The sequence below is a fragment of the Trachinotus anak genome, unplaced genomic scaffold (assembly GCF_046630095.1).
Source record: "Trachinotus anak isolate AG129_WGS33_773 ecotype Australia unplaced genomic scaffold, CSIRO_AGI_Tana_v1 ptg000004l, whole genome shotgun sequence".
NCBI lineage: Eukaryota > Metazoa > Chordata > Actinopteri > Carangiformes > Carangidae > Trachinotus > Trachinotus anak.
Genome location: NW_027273855.1, coordinates 9349991 through 9368229, shown reverse-complemented (window position 1 = coordinate 9368229; position 18239 = coordinate 9349991). Strand labels below are relative to the sequence as shown.

General features: G+C 39.2%; 1 protein-coding gene across 1 annotated transcript in view; it reads left to right on the top strand.

Moving 5' to 3' along the window:
• The window catches only part of cacna1db (calcium channel, voltage-dependent, L type, alpha 1D subunit, b), a 131944-nt gene that overhangs the window by 5025 nt on the left and 108680 nt on the right, over positions 1-18239 (top strand). The window contains exons 2-3 of the mRNA XM_071475653.1: positions 2147-2615; positions 3019-3124. Of these exons, the coding sequence (XP_071331754.1) occupies positions 2147-2615; positions 3019-3124 (575 nt within the window). The remainder of the gene's footprint in view (positions 1-2146; positions 2616-3018; positions 3125-18239) is intronic.

Below are 18239 nucleotides of genomic sequence, written 5' to 3'. Positions count from 1 at the left end.
TCTAAAAGCATAAAATATTTTAGCGAACCAAAATAATTTTCATGTTTCTATTGAGACGTTTAAATACGCTCTTTGTACGTTTCCTTATAGGCAGCAACAGGTGCATTTTCTGTTGAAGCCTATATGTGACTCCAATAGGATTGGTTGATTGATTGCTCTAGCTTGTAGCCTATCAGCCCACCCCCAGTCACAGTGAGAACAATTGACAGCAATGGATTGACTGCTGCTGTCAGCTCGTCCTCTCGAATTCGCCGTTAATCTGCAGGCAAGCACCCGGATGTGGTGAAAATGTTTGGCGCTCCTCTCAGGGTTTGCTCTGGGGAAACATTTCATATTTCAGGTTAAAGGCTCAGTTCAGGCTCGTGCGTCGACACTTGCATGGTTTTTCCAACGATGAGTTGGATGTAAAACGTATTTTTTCGATGTGGATTCGAGGATGCACGAAGCAGATGAACAGTCTGAAGGTAAAACTGCGTGGAGCGCAGGAGGAGAGTTGGAGCGCTGCGAGATGTGGCGAGAGCGCTCCCATGGTTGATTCTCTGGATGTCCGCCTAGTCTATGTAGGCTAATTGTATGGTCTGAGTCGTGTCTGCCTCTAAGATTCCTTTTCAACTTATTTTAGCGAAGTGATTTTGTATGAATGTTGTGGGCGCTTGTTGTAGGCTACATGGATGTAATGACAGTAATACAGGCTATTAAATCCGCAGGGAAACGAGTTGCGGCTTATTCTCCAAAAAATACTTGGCTGTATTTGGACTAATGTTATGGTCAAGTGATCGGTTTGGAGCCATGTGACCTCCAGATTGAACAGTTAGTTTGTTATTATTTTTGTTTTTATTTTCTAACAGTTTCTATGGTTTAGAAGTGGTCTAAATAAACACTGACTTACTTGAGAAGGCTGACACAGCTCAAAGTGAAGTCAGAAACAACAGCAGGGAGTTAGTGTGACAGATGTGCGACATCCAGCAGGACTTCTGGGATAATTCCTGCTACATGTCAGAAATAACAGACAGGCTTTGATCATCATGAAATAATCGACTGTACTTGTTTTGCACCTGTGGTGATGTTGTGTCACGGAATGGGGAGGTGGCTGTCCTGCACTTTTACCTTCCTCATTCAGACTAGGAATGTTGAATTTTGTTAAAATATCTTGTCTGATCATATCTCACTTGTTTGATCAGACTGACCTGATATTTTCACTGATAAGATTTATAAAATACTTGTCTAATGAAGGATCTGTGTGTTTGATTTGGACATTTTAATGTGGGAGCTGCTTTAGCTGTGACATTATTCCCAGATGCGACCCTGCTGTAGAGATGCAGTGACCCAAAGTGACTGTGTCAAGGACACTGTCTTTTTCATTGGAGGTTTACATTGATTTTAATGACTCTCTCTGTCTCTCTCATTCATGCAAGCTGCCCTGCTCTTTCTATCTCTGTTACTCTCTTTCTGTTTTTTCCACACCCCCTTCAAACCAGTTATCTTCTTCCTCTTCTCACTTTTCTGCCCATCTTTTTTCTCATCTTAATCCTGTGAACAGTTACATACATTTGGAGAAAGTATAAAAATTGCACAAGGTAGGATTTTGTTTGAAACTGCTTAGTGCTTATCTGCATTAAGTGCAAACTGAGTATTCCCAGTCCTCTAATCAAAGCTCTTTATGTTTTCCAGTTTGAAATATTGGCCCTCACAGAAATAGAAAACTTGTTATAGTCATTTTAAATTGAAATACCTTACATTCACCATTCTGTTTTCCCATTTTCTCATTATATGATGAAATAGAGCAACATGGCTAGAGCTGCAACCATTAGTCAATTGAGAGGTCAATAGAGAACTATGTTGAAAATGAATTGTAAATTTCAAAAACATTTTCAAAGCTGCTGTTGCACATTTAATGCCACGAGGTTGCTGCTTTCTTGGACTTATATTACAATAAATGAAATATGTTGAAGTTGTGTTGTTGTTGTATTGTGTTGACAAAACAAGATATTCTATGACATTAAAAACTATAAAAAAAAACTGCTGGTTTCTTGAAATGCACAACAGTGTGGGGAACATGATGTTTGCAGGTATTTTTATTTATACTCACATTCACATTCTCAAAGTGGTTTAACCATCTTGTCTTGTTTCCCTCCTCTCCCTCCAGGGGCACAGTATGCCAGCAATAGAAGGACCACTCCCTCCAATGATGCCTCAGTACCCTGGTCAGAAAGCCACACCCATCTGCATCAGCTCCATCCACCAGAGCCCCTGCAGGCCCCGGCCAGCACTGGCAGGCCAGTCAGCTCCTCTTATGGCCTCCTTGGGGCCAATAGTGGTATTCAGGGCCCTGGAGACCCTGACTCTGGTGTCAGCCCGGTTCTTGCTTGGCATGCTGCCATTAGCGCTGCTCGCCAAGCACAGGATGATGCTGCAAAGCCAGAGATGAGTTCCCGGCCCTCAGTTTGCACCACTGGAACTGCTCCTGTAGGCACATTAGCGCAGAGGAAGAGGCAGCAGTACGCTAAAAGTAAAAAACAAGGAGGATCTACCAACAGCAGGCCACCCAGGGCTCTGTTCTGCCTGACCCTCAACAACCCGATCCGCAGAGCCTGCATCAGCTTAGTGGAGTGGAAGTATCCTTTAGCCTAAACACAAGGACATCAGTTGAATGGATGGATGGCAGGAGTTTGGGTGATGAATGAACATATAACTTTATCAGTGTTTGGCAGTTAATTTGGCAATGACATAATTAACCATAATTTTATTGGTAGAATGGAAATGGCCTGTAGGCTGCAAATGCCAGACAATAATTATAGTAATAGTTCGTTACAGTGGTACTTTTGTGTGAAAGCTTAAATGAAATGTTAGATGAATGGTTATGTTGATCAATGAATGATTTCAGGAGATAGTTGATAGATGAGTAAATTAATAAATGGACCTAACACGCACTTCAATCATCAACAAATTCAACTTAAATGTACAATGTTCAAAAACCTCTCTCTGATATAACTGTGTTCCTTAATGGTCTGTTTCCAGACCATTTGATATCTTTATACTGCTGTCTATTTTTGCCAACTGTGTGGCCTTAGCCATCTACATCCCCTTCCCTGGAGACGACTCCAATTCTACCAACCAAGAACTGGTGAGTGCTGCTGGAAAATACAAAACAAGGCTGGGTAACGTAAATGGATAAACTGGAATTTGCTGAAATACTGCTCCATACCGTGCTGGAGTGTGTGTGTGTGTGTGTGTATGTGTGTATATATATATATATATATATATATATATATATATATATATATATATATATACACATCCCTTGTAAACTGCACATTACAGCAGGATATACTTTGTGATGGTGCAGCTCAGTGTGTTAGACGGATTTCAAGGGTTTGGTTTTGGGTCAGATGTGACACATTGACCAGACAAATTGTATTTTCTGTTCCTAGAAACTGTGTGTTGAGCTTTATTGAATTCTCAGAAGAGGACATTGTGAGAACTTTGGGGAAGGGGGCACTTTATAGCTTTTCATAATCTGCAGTATCTGTAAGAGTATTAAAGGCTAGTATCTTGTGCTTTGAATAGAAACAACATACATGTAAAGTATAATGGAAATATGAGGATCTGCTTATTTAGTAGACATTTTAGTTTACTGGTGCTAAACAACATGCATTCAGTAGCAGTGAGAACAGCCACTCTTTGATGCTGCAGCAACTACCCAAATTTGGTAGAATAGAAGAGATGGTTTAATGTAAGGTTTTGTGTTTTTCTCTGCATTGAAATAAGGACAATACCACTAAGAACACTTTTAAACTCCTAATATACTAGCTTGACTTTTTTTTCTTACTTAACTCTAGTGGTTTCTTAACATACAGATGGTTTTGGATATATTGCCCAAATTTTGAAAAACCATATCCATATGCACCAATTGAATGTAGTTGAATTGAAATCTCATCAAATCTCAAACTATTTGCTACCTGACAACCTGACAATTTGTATATTTCTTTGCTCTGCCTGTGGTTCTGCAGATGTTGCCTGCTTTGTGCAGCAAAGGTTAGAAGTGTTTTTTCACACATTGTGCTGCTGGCTGCTCGTGCCACTATTTGTCATCAACCAGATTAAACACAATAGCTAGACACAACACCTTTGCATGAGTGTGAGCGGCTGTGTGAGTTACGTCAGAGGGCTTTCCCGGCAATATTTGGATGGATGTGTCATGTTTCATTGTTTTGTTGACACACACAAACACTGGTGCACACCCACCCACCCACACACACACACAAACACACATACACACAGTGGGTCATCCCTCTGTGTCCCACAGCAGTTCCCCATGTCGCCAGGGCAGCGCTGAGGTGAAAAGATAGAGAGGCTGTGAGAGCTGGAGCTGTCTGATCTGGAGTGACAGTTTGTGGTGGAGGTAGATGCATGGCATGGGGGCTGCCGACCAGAAGCTCTATTTCCTTTTCAAGATGCCACACCAGAAAGTTTTTTTTATTTTATTTTTTGTCCTGTTCCAGTACCATAGGCAAGCAGTATGAGTGGTCTGGATGCCTTGTGTTGTTGGGGCAGATTTACTCTGCAAAGAAGGAGTATGGGATAACCGTACCACATCAGGAGTGAGAGTGGACAGGAAGAGGAAAACAGAGAGAATACGGGGAAAAAGAAAAAAAGGGGGTGGAGAGACAGAGAAAACAACAATAACAGCAAAAAAAACAAAGTAACATTAACAATAACTAACCATATCTACATTTATAGTTGCTCTATCGTCATTAATCATCCCGCCTGCCCCATCCCGCTCCCTAAGGCCCTGTCGTGTCGTGTGCTATCTAATGTGCAATTAAAATTGAGGAGCTGCGTTATGTTTAAGTTCTCTTTTGACTTCCAGTTCAGGAGGATTGTTTACATGACAATGGTTAGGACTGTGAAGAGCATGCGAGATTTGTTTGTGTCCATATTAATGTTAGTGAGGTCACCAAGCAGGCGAAGTGAAGGGTAGGCAGGGATGCAATGTCCGAGGTGCATCGATAGGTCTTCACAAATCTTCTGCCAGAATTTGCTGACCGGTGTGCAGTGCCAAAAGCATGCAGATAGTTATCTATTCTTGCAGGTAATACATCTGTTAGTATTTCTGATATCCATCTGGAACATCCTTTGTCCTATGTAGTGTTCTCTGTGGAGAATTTTGTACTGTATTAGCTGTAGGTTGGAGTTTTGAGTCATGCGAAAGGTGTTTGAGCAAATTTGTGTCCAGAAATTGGAGTCTGGGTTGATGTTGAAGTCTTTTTCCCATTTGAGAGTTGGGAGCAAGAGAGTTGATTCTGATTCAGTTAATCTCATAGATTCTAGAGAGTAGTTTTTGGGATGGAAGTTTTAAAAAGTTTGCTATTGTTGGTGGGAGTTCTAGGTCTAATTGCTTGGTGTTAAACCTTGCTTGAATTATGGATTTAAGGTGAAGATATTCTAGGTATTTGTTTTTGTCAGTGTCATAAACATCTACCATTTTGTCAAATGGGATCATGCGATTGTCTTGGAGAATATGTGCTTGGCGTCATATTCCTTTATTATACCATGTTGTAAAGTTTATTGTGTTTTTATTTTGCAGGATGTCAGGATTGTTCCAGATGGGTGTGAGTCTGCACGGCACCAGTGAAGACCCATTCATTTTAAGAAATTCAAACCAGACCATCAGTGATGTGCTAATATTGATACTCTTAAAGCAGCGATATTGTTTCAATGATGGGGGCTAATAAATGGCAGGTCTTGGATTTGGATGGTGTTACAGAAAGTTTGTTCAATGTCCAGCCATGTATGTTCAAATCGACTTTGTGTAGTCCATTTTAGGATTTATTGTAGTCTATTGGTGAGAAAGTAATTGTAGAAATTTGGAAGCTCCAGACCACCTGATTTTTGGGTTTTTGTAAGGTTTTAAGGCTTGTTCGTGGTGGCTTAGATTTCCATAAAAATTTGGAGATTATGGAATCCAGTGATTTGAAGGAAGCCTTGGGAGGATGGACCATTGAGAAAATGTAGTTGATTTTTGGAAAGATCATCATTTTGATTGTTGCTAATCTTCCCATAAGTGATATGGGCGGAGTACTCCACCGAGTGAGGTCATCCTCTATTTTTTTAAGAAGGGAAATGTGATTTAACTGAGACAGGTCTTATAGCTTGTGGAAATGTTGATGCCCAGGTATCTGAGTAGTCTGAGATGGATGAGAATTTATCTATGAGTGTTATAGTCTCAGAAAGAGAGGCATGTGCGTCTTGAAGAAAAACTAATACATCATGCCAGTGGTTCAATAATTATGGCAAACAAAGAAGGAGATAGTGGACAACCTTGTCTGCTGTCTCTTTCGAGATTGAAGCGTGGAAAAGTTTGATCATTTGTTTTGACGCAGGTGCTAGGTGAGCTGTATAATGTTTTAATCCAAGACAAGAAGTTATCACCGAATCCAAATTTCTGTCAGGTTGCAAAAAGAAATTTCCAATTCACCCTGTCTAAGGCCTATTCTGTGTCCAGTGAGACAATTATAGCTTTCTTATTTTGAATGTTGCAGTAGTCTTTTAGGCCTTAGTCTCTGTGTGTTGTCAGTGGACCGACAGCCTTTAATAAACCCATTTTGATCTGGGTGTATTATGTAAGGTGTTACTTTTTCAGTTCTACTAGCTAGTGCCTTGCTGATGATTTAAAGATCTGCATTTATGAGTGATAATGGACGATAGCTAGATGGAAGTGCAGGGTCTTTGTCTGGTTTAAGGAGGAAATTAATATTTGCACAGTTCATATTTGGAGAAAGTCTGGCGGTTTCTTTAATTTCTGTAACCATTCTATGAAATATTGGTGCCAGCGTAGGCCAGAATGTTTTGTAGAATTCTGCCAGAAAGGCATCTCGACCTGAGGCATTTCTGTTAGGCATAAGTTAGAGGGCATTGTGGAGTTCTGCCGTTGAGAGAGGTGACTCCAGAGCCATAATGTGCTCTTTGTTTAGTTTTGGCAGATGGATATTGCCCAAAAACTCAGAGTTTGATGGGTTAATATTGGAAGAATATAAGCTTTTATAGAAATTCCTAAACGTTTTATTTATCTCCTATGGGACTTGTTTTCCCAGTGAAGTCCGTAACTGAGGAGATTGTTACTTTTTACTTGTTACTTTACTCTTTATTCTGTTTTAGTTGGTTGTTTGTTAAAAACTTGTTTGATTTATTACTATGTTCAAAGTTCTCCAAGCATAATCTCTGTAGCTGAAATTGTGTTTTTTTGTCTCTTAATTCTTTTAGTTTCATTTTAGATGTTCTCAACTCATTCAACAGGTGTTCCTCTTGAGAGGCGGCATGAGCTGCTTCCAAGGTTTTAATTTTCTGTTCAAATTCTATCTCAAGTGCTTTTTCCTTTTTTTTTCTTGTGTGATGAGTATGAAATTATTATACCTTGCATTACAGCCTTTGCCGTCTCCCAGAGAACACAAGGAGAGATGCCAGGCAGGTCGTTTGTTTCTGAAAAAGTTGTCCACTCTTTTTGGAAGAATTCAATAAACTCCAGGTCCATAAGTACTGATGTGTTCAATCTCCAGTGTCTAATTGGTGGTGTGCATACTTTGTCGATGACTGTCATAGTGACTGTTGCATGGTCACTGATCGTGATAGGGTGAATTTGTGTATCAGATATATCCTTCATGAAAGAGTTGCTGGTTAGGAAAAAGCCTAAATGGGAGTAAGTGTGGTGTACTGGTGAGGAGAGGGTGTATTCTTTGAGCATGGGGTAACAAGAGAGCCAAGCATCACACAGACCAAAATCGTTCAAATATTGTTTTATTATTTCAGATGATTCAGTTACAGTGAATAGCTGCTCTACTAAGTCGGTCAAATTCTGGATTAGGTACCAAGTTGAAGTCCCCTCCCATGATAAGTGCTGTGTCTGAGTGTGCTGAAATTGCAGTGAAGTAGCGGTGAAAGAAGGATGGGTCTTCGCCATTTGGACCATATATATTGCCGATACATATCTCTGTTATATGTTGTTATATTGATAATTAGGAATCTTCCCTCTGGGTCTGTGATGGTGTCCTTACATGTGAAATGTATTCTTTTATTAATTAAAATTGCTAGTCCTCTTTGTTTTTAACTTCAGCTAGCTAAATATACATGAGGAAACTGTGATGAACTAAGTGTATGATATCCTATTTTGGATATGTGTGTTTCCTGCAGTAAGAAAATGTCTGCCTGAAATGTTGTTAGATGTTCTAAAACTTTAGGTCTTTTTGCATGTGAGCTAATTCCATGCACATTCTAAGTGACAAAGCAAAATGAAGTCATGCTAAACTAACTTGTGGCTATTGAATATAATCTAAAGTTTGAATGAAGAGTTGTGTGCATGTGTGTATGTGTGTACACGTGCGTGTATGCCTAAGTGCGTGCATGTTGAATGTGTTGGGTTGCTTTCATGTCGGAGTTGGGAGATAGTAAGGGGAAATATGTATTCCAATATTAGCAGTCTGTAAACAAAACTACATCGATGTGAGGTGTGCATGTACACTGTACATGTTGTACGTCCTGTGCTATAGTCAGTCTGCATCCAGAGATTTTACACTGCCATCTCATTTGGAGGCACCTAAGAAAAAACACAACGTTTTAAATGAGACACACGTTTGCTTCACACTGCTTATTTGTCAATGATATGTCCAGGCTGTATTTTCTATACTGTAGAAACCATTATTTTTCTTCCCTCATATGTTCCACACCTGTAACTGTAAGATGAACTATTTGGGAAAGATGTATCATCTTGCATAGTCCACGTCTGACAATTGTCAGGGACATACTTGTTGTCAACAATGTTTGAATTGTGGTAAATTAAATTTCTTAAAGAAAGCCAAGCTTTGTAGATCTATTTCACAGAACTCGGTGGGCACACTTTCTTACTCAAAAGGAAAATGTTTGCACTAGGATATGTGTGCAATATTTGTACATACCCATGTGTTTTTTTTTGGGAATGATGCTTCTTCGTCACCTAAAAAAAAAAAATATATATATTACTATAAATAAAGATCTAGTACCATGAACATAATTCAAAGTAAAAATGTGAGGTAAAGCAAAAACCAGATGTACGTGTCACATAACAAATAAAGTCACTAAATGCCCCATGCTAACAAGCAAAATCTCAACAGTACATGCGAGCAGCACTGCCACACACACACACACACACACAGACCTTGACATGCTTCCCTGTACAGAATTCTTCACAATGTCCTGTTTGCAATATAGCACAACAACATCACCCTACATTATGCATCTTACCCTTTCTGTGACATTCGTGCTCTGCATGTAAATTGTGCAGGTAAATTAAGTTAAGCAGCCTGTGAAGTGGGTCCAAGTGTGAAAAACACATTGGCCATTTTGCTAAAAATAATACCTTTTTAGCAAACCACAGACGTTACGTCACAGTTTACAGGTGAAAACAAAATAAGTTTCCTTACCTTAGTCAACCAATGGACAGGAATATTTGTTAGATGAGCAACATGGAAGAAGAGAGGCACTTGCAGTGCTCTTCTCAAATATCTTGCAGCAGGATGATAGGCTGCTGCAACAGGTTGTACTTTTCAATTAAAAACTGCCTGATTGCATTAGGTTTTATTCACTCAGTATGCCCTTTATTTGGAATTACATAAACAGAATACTTATGTTTTATTTAACTAGAATAAGTGGATTTCATTCCAAACTTTTTAGTTAATATTTACTTATTTACTAAGTGCCACAAATCAAGATCACAATTATACTGAATATATTTTACCAAATAAATGATTTAAAATCTACATGACCACAGAATCATTTTTACAGTGCATGCCTTGTTTCAACCTGCATCTTTTAAGCCTTTTCTCCACTTTACATAGTAATTTTCATCCCATTCAAACAAGAAGAATATATCATTTAGGGCTGCTATTGCATTAATAAGTGTTTTCAGTGAGGAAATGTCAAGGCCTGTGGGGAGATTGTGTGATTGTATATTTGAGTATGTGTTTTATTTTATATAAAAGAATGTGTGTGAGTCTGAGGGACTGAGTGTGCAGGAGGAGAGAGAAAGTGTGTATGTCTGTGTGTGTGGATGTGTCTGCGAGCAGGTTGAAGGATTAAGCAGGGCAGTGGATTAGTCGTCAGTAAATGAGTGGAGTAACAGAGAGAGGGGAGGAAAGGGGATGGATGGATGGGAGGATTGGTGGACGGGTGGAGAGATGTAGGGCAGGAGCGTACAAGTAGGAGGGTCCACTGACAGAAGGGAGATTTAATGAACACTGTCATGTGGCTGACTCAATTTCTTATCTGTCTATGTATCTATCTATCTATCTATCTATCTATCTATCTATCTATCTATCTATCTATCTATCATAAAGCTTTCAATTTTAATCAATGTTCACAAAACACACATACATTTTTTTTAAATGGTGCATATGATTACATAATTAGAATTTAATCTAATCTCTAATTTTTTGTGATTATTGGTTTATTTTCATCCCATTTTCATCCATTATGGATTTAAATATCTCATACATACAAAAAAAGTCAAATAAGAAAATAAAATTGTAATTTATAATGTGCCCTAATATTGCACTATTCCCTGTCATAATTTTGTTTCCCTGCAGTTTAGCTGAGTAAGCTTTAATGTTTATGGACTACTCCATACAACAATAGAAAGCAATAGAAGCAGAGAATTTTATAAGCATATTTAGAGACTTTAGACTCTCAAGCACAGACTGTAAGTGAAATGTGTTTACAAAAAGATTACATGCTAACATAGATGTTAAAAGTCACCACACATGCAGCATGCAAGTAGCAATTAGAAATTGAGCATGAAGGTCTGCGGTGTTGCTATAAACTCAGTCTTTTCTTATTTGTGACCCTTGTTTTGTTTGTTGCTGACACTGTTATTAAATCTGTCTCTCTGTCTACTTAACTGTCTGTCTCTTCCTACACTTTCCTCTCTTGTTTTCTTCTTTGGTTCCTCTCGTTTGTCTGTCCTTCTTCTCTTCCTCTGTCTCTCCTCTTCTCTCCTCTCTCCCCTCCACCTCCCTTTACAGTGCAGAATGGAGAATGATTAATATCCTATTAAGCCGTTTAGTGATTTAGCAGACTTATGACGGCCCCTTTGGCCACTAGCTGACTGACATACACTGCTTATCAGCTCATAATCCTATAAGAGTCCAATATGAATCTGCTGCATGCGTGTATGGAGTCAGAGGTGCAGTGTGTGCACAGCATTTACTGTGCATGTACCTACTGTGTTTCATAAGTGGAATACCTATTGGTTATTTAATAGAATGAATATGAATTATATTTCATGGTGTTAGCATCTAGAAGTTGTTTGGACAGCAGTCCATTTGAACAGATGCATTACCAGAGTAGGAATCCTTTCACAGGTAAAGCGTTGTGTTATGTAAACACAAAATGTATTACTTAATCTTTTATGTGAACACAAAACATATTCTGTGAACAGATACAAAGTGATTCTTTTGTCACCTCATTTCTCTTCACTGTAATTCAGAAAGATGTTTGAGTTGGTTATATGACAGCAATCATAAGACCTGAATGTTAAGAAGTGGGCAGATTCATCCAAAACACAAGCACAGGAGTGAGTTCATTCAATTTTATGTGTGTGTTGTAAGTAAGGATGAGTGTGTTCATACATACATGTTGTTTATGAGTTAGACAGTGAATGCACCGACTGTATGTTTGTGATTTCAGTGGAGGAAAACATTCCCCCGATCACAGTATATCTGCCCAAACTGTGCTCTATGTGTTTGTACATGTATGGGTTTACACGTGTATTTTTGTGCCTGTGTGCATTTATACATACAGTACAGTATGCCTCTTTGTGTGTATATCTATAACTTGCGCACTGAGTCTGCGTACACTTGGCTATGTGCATGTCTTGTGGTCATGTATTATGTGTGTTTTTGAGTTTGCACATGTTTGTGTTTGTCTCTATGTTTGTTTGTGTGAGTGTGAGAACAGAATCTTAGGTTGCATCATTTCCCTCTGTCAGAGATTAAAGGTTTAGAGCAGAGGGGGACTGAGAGTCACACTAAGCAGCACATTACTCCATCAAGCACGAGTGTGTGTGTGTGTGTGTATGTGTGTGTGTGGGGGCATGACTTTTTCTTTGCATGTGTGTTTGAATGTGTGTTGATGCAGACAGACTGCGCCTCAGCACTTACAGGTTCTTTTATGGATGTTTTGCAGTGAGGGCTGAGATTATTGACCTAAGTGACTGGGTGGAATCATATTGTGATTATATGATCATATGGCATTATTGTTTTACATTATTGGCATTTTTTTGTCTGATTGATCATTCCTGGTAAATTGAAAAAAAAAGAAAATTATTTATAAAGTTTTATTACTGGTACTATTCATAATTTTGTGTCAAGTTGTAAATCCATATATTTGTGATGCTGGCACCAACAAATGTTATTATGATTTACTAATCAATTGACTAGTCCTTTTAGCACATTGTGTAATATATAACCATGTAACAAAGTTAATTGCATTGAATACCATACATTTATTATATTTTTTTATATAATATGAAAATGTATTCATATTGATATTATGTTGCTAATTTCCGACATATTTGACACGGAATTGGTATCATCAGTCATTTTAAAGCAGCAGTCGGCAGGCTTGTAAAAATTCAGGATTTAGGCAGAAAATTTGAGCAGACAAGTTTCAGGTCCCTCCCCCACTTTCCACCAAGCTCCAAAACTGTGTCCCAAGTCCCTCCCCTGACTACAGAGGAGGTAGTGCACACCAGAGTGTGTGCATGCATCTTAGCTTGGGTGCACACGCACAGTATCCACAGCAAGCGTAGACGCCAGAAAGTATGGAACACACGGAAGTAAGAACTAGCCTATTCTACTCTCAGATCACGTTAGATATTTAATTCATACTTTAGGTAAGACACAGCGTTTGTTTATTTGGCAATGTGATGTGGATAGAGTTTTGAGACTGAAGCACAGGCCTCAGGGGAATAGTACATCCCCTCAGATGCTTCTACACACTGACAGATGGGTATAAGCAAGAGCTGTGTAGTAGGTGCATCTGGCAGCCTGTGCGAGGGAGGTGGGGGGTAAACCTGTCTGCAGTGTGTGCATGAGCTATGATTGACAGTTGGCCAACACTCCCTCTGGATCTGATTGGTGATAATGAACCAGGAGCGGTGGATTTTTGCAAATTGCATTACAAGCTGTAGGTGGAGCCAGAGGAGCTGGATTTTTTCCAAAATGACCTGCTTCATGTACAACTATCAGAATATAGTGACAGATTCAGCAGATTAGACAAAAAAATGGTTCCCTACTGAAGCTTTAAAATCTAAAATCAAGAGCAGGAGGGAGTGAGAGAAAGGGAGAGATCAATTAATTGTATTGGGGATCAGAATAGGGCAGCATATAACTGGTTGTTTACCAGAGCTGTCCAAGTTGTAAGCCCCCTGGGCAGTATTTTGATACAAATATAGACAGTCAAACCCACTACATACACATCCTGACACACTTTCTGCACTTCTATCATGTTATTAAAATGTGTGTCTTCAGTCTGTTTGAATGCAACTGTTAATGTCTTCATTTTTATATATGTGCATTATATACATACATACATACATACATACATACATACATACATATATATATATATATATATATATATATATATATATATATATATATATATATATATATATATATATATATGTGTGTGTGTGTGTGTGTGTGTGTGTGTGTGTATATGTACACACACACACACACACACACACACACACACACACACACACATATATATATACATACACCGGCTATTGAGCATGCTGCTATGTGATTGGCTGATTAGATATTTGCTGTAATGAGCAGTTGAACAGTTGTACCTAATAAAGTGGCCGGTGTGTGCTGGTGTATATATACACTCACTGAATAAAGTGGCCGATTTATTAGATTGGATAGATAGATATTTTATTAGATAGATAGATATTTTATTATTCCCTTGGGCAAATTCAAAACAGTAGTCCAACTCACTAATGTTTTCAGTTAAGATTTACTGTAAGTCCATGTCATGAGCCACTACCTTTGGCTGAGGTGTTAAACAGTCTGATGGCAGTGGGAACAAAGGATCTTCTAAACCGCTCTGTCCTGCAGTTCAGTGAGATGAGATGATGGCTGCTACTGGCTCTGCCCCTTCTGGTAGATGGCATTCCATGTTCAGGGACCAGCCTAGTTTACTGTCCAGGTGCACACCTAGGTGTTTATAAGTGTGCACCACCTCAATGTCAAAACATTGACTGACTGAATGGTGGGCCTTGACCTGCGAAAGTCAGTTACCATCTCCCTGTCTTGGAGGTGTTCAGAATGAGGCAGTTCTTGTCGCTGCATTCACTGAAGGCCATCATCAGATCCCTGTATTCCCCTTCCTACCCATTCCTGATACATGTCACAATAGCTGTTTCATCCGAGTGTTTCTGGATGTGGCAAGACTCAGAGTTATATTTAAAGTACTCCCTGGACAGGTTGAACAGGAACAGAGCCAGAACCGTCCCCTGTGGTGCCTCAGTGCTGCTCGTAATTGTCCCCGAGACACAGTTACCCATCCTGACATACTGTGGTCGTCTTGTGAGGTAATCCACAATCCAGGACGTGAAGGAGGCATCTACCACCATCCCTTCTAGCTTGTCTTTGAGAATGTGGGGTTGTAGGGTGTTAAATGCACTTGACTGTTCCTTGAACGCAATATGTTCTTTGTAATATGTTCCATGCTATCATTTATATCGGCCTGGCTCCCTACTTTAGGTTCTAGAACAAGACATGATGTTTTCCATAGGACCAGGACCCTCCCTGTTTGCAGACTTAAGTTGAAGATCCTCTGGAGAGGCTCAGCCAGCTAAGTTGCACAGTCTTGCACAGCAACCTCAGCCACACACACAGACAGAGGTCCGCCCTCACCTCATCCACTGCAAAGGCCAGTTGACTTCATCCCAGTGTGGAGGAAGTTGCAGCTGCAGTGTCAGGGTTGCAGCAGTACGAAGGAGATGTCTTAGGAGCAGCTGCAGCTGTAGTGGTGGGAGAGAGAACAGAATCTGTGTCAAACCTGTTGTAGAACTGGTTGAACTCATTGGCTTTATCCACATCACCTGATGTTGCCTGACTGTTCTTCTCTTTATAGTCAGTGATGGTCCATATTACAATCTGTGCACTCAAAACTTTCCCTTAGGGACTCACTGTCCTCCAGGGTCCAGTTACTGAATGAGTGTGTAGTTGTAGTTGTCATTACACAGGGTTTGTAGGAAGGCTGAAGAAAGAGGAGATTATGAGCTGATTGCCAAGTGATGGTGACAGAGATGTGAGAGAACTCCCTCAGTACATAGGTTGGGTACAGTAAGGTCTAAGACGAGCCATAGTTGTTAAATAGTAGATAGTTATTGATCTAAAGTAATCAATCAAATTACCTCCATGTTAAACTTTTAGTTAGTTTATGTTCTGCTTTGAAGGTTTCCTCCTGATGCTGTTGTCACCATTTGTCCATACTCGTGCTTTATCATGTTGATTCCCTCATTTTACTGCAGTGCTACGACGGGTTTAAATAATTTATATGGAAAGAAAACACAGATCCTGATTGATATGACAATGTACTATTGTGTATGGTAAACTGAATGACATACAAATATTCCTATTTGCTTATTCTAGCCACAAACAGTTTTAAGTTATTTGCTGGTACAAAATTACATAGCCCAGAGTGATGGAACAAAATGGTTAATAAACTTTTGAATCAACTCTTCTCATGGTTTATTGTCCTGATGTCCGCCAAATAGAACTTGGTGTTCCACAAGTTGTACCCGTGAAGCTAAAGAACAACAGGCTGTGTTTTCTGCTCTGTGATCAGACAACAAGTGATCATTCTGCCCACACACTCGCAATAATAGAACAAGTGCTTAAATTAGTTCAAGCAGTTACAATAAAAGTGCAAAATAATTTGAATCAAAGGGATGCCACAGGTTATGAAGAGGGGGCTGTATCCAGAAAGTCAGTATTATTTTACTTTTATTTTACTTTTATTTGATTACATTTCAATAAATGTGTCGGAGAGTTTTGGTCAGTGTTGCAGGGCCCACCTCTTGATTTGCTAGGTTAGCAGAAACCAGTAGCATTAAGGGAGTGATGGCAGGGGGAATGGGGCGATACAGTAAAGGGTTGGAGAGTGGGTTGGGTAGTGTTAAGAGGACTATAGTTAATGTTATTAAAACTTCATTTATTCAGGTTTGCTGGTTGGTTTACACTCTGTTTAAGTTCACTCACTGACATGTGTCAGGTTTGTGTGTACTGACATGAAGCTTACCAAAAAAATAAAATTTATGTTTTGATAATAGATGGATCATCTAAGTCATTAATTAAGAAATATATCTAATATTTTCTTACTACAGTTTCTGAAATGTTTGTTCCAAACCTCTGACACAACCCATAGGAGAGTCGACTGAAATAACACATGTATGGCGGCAGGTGCACTGGATCTTTGTTGTCATGGTGACAGTAATAAACACACCAATACGCTCATGGAGCACTCATGTTTGGTTGGGTGTAGAGAAAGATCATGGTTTTGGTTGCAATTAATACTCCATTACAGTTAGAGGACCTTTGTCATCATGGTTACAAAATAAACCCACTGTTAAGGTTGTCATGGTTAAAAGAAACAATGATGACTGTTGGTTTCAAATGGGAAAAGAACAGCAGACTCCCATGTCTATAAGTCCTGTGTTTTGTTGACGCATCCATTCACCCCATCATCTTCCCTATGTTCTTCATACAACTTCACCTAACTTCCTCCTTTGCCCCACCTCATGTTCACTACAGCATTCACTACAACTGCTAGAGGTTGCATAACAATAAAACCTGACTTTGGTTCTTAATAAGCTTTTTGAACAGATATATGGTCTTCTTTAACGGGAGGAGAGTCTTGTGAGGCCACTGTGAGCAATCTTACTAATCCATGGGAAGGACTTTTTAGTGACAGTATTGAGTTTCTGTATGGTTTTTGCATCATTATGATTAACTACCATACCAATATGTCATGTATTTAATTTGCAGGATTAGCCAAAAAAATCCTAAACATTTCGGTTGATTTTATGTCATATATTTTATCAAAAATTCATAATGTCAGAATCATAAATTTCATTTAGAATCCCTCTTTCTCTCTCTGTGTGTCTGTGTGTGTGTGTAGTCACTGTTAAAGCAGGACATCTGTGATCATACAGCTTTATTAGAATGCAGTCCCATCATTGTGAGTCATTTCCTTCCTTCTCTGAGCTGTCACTCCTCTTCATCATTACCATGTATTAAATATAGACTCTGTATGACTACAGTAAACATGCCCACAATAACACTGTTATATTGAAAATAATACTAATAGGAAGACTGAAATATTTTTTTCAGTGGGTTAAAGCAATATTACAAAAGCAATACATTTTCATTCATATTTTGCATCCATTTATGTGACTTACATGCAACTGTGTCAGGGTTATGCAAGTGTCTGTGTGTTGTAAACACTTGCCCAGGGGTTTTACAGGTTTTTAGGCCATAGGGTGACAGATGCCCAGATGTCTACTTGCACCTAAACACCCAGGGATCACAGACACTGAGGAGATGATGGAAACAAACACACACACACACACACACACACACACACACACACACACACACACTCACACACTCACTCACTCTCACTGACTCTTTCTTTCTTTCATACACACACTGTAGTTTTTAAGCTTTTCATGCCAAAACCACGCTTTGTCCAGACATTAGCCACACAGCAGAGCACGCTTATACAGTGTTAAGCATTGAACACCAGAGAAGAAGCTCACTAAATTTATTTTCAATGAAAAGACAAGAAGCAAAACAAATAATATTCATGTTATGCACATTTTAGTGAAGCACAGCTTATTAAACCACATTCCACATGAACCTGCCTTTGATGTGCATGACCAGGTGCTGCGCCATAGACTATGTATAAAAATGGACATAGACCCCAGGTCTGAAAAGTGAAGCCAATGCAGAAATGCCTTAAACCTGCATTCTAGATAACGACCTTCAGGGGGTGTCTCCACTGGTTGCAAAAAGAAGTCTGATGTCTATGGGAAAATGGCCCTACTTCTCACCTGATTTATTACCTCAGTAAACATTATACTAATGAACTTATGGTCTTCTTCAATACTACATGTTCATTTTTTAAATCATGATCCC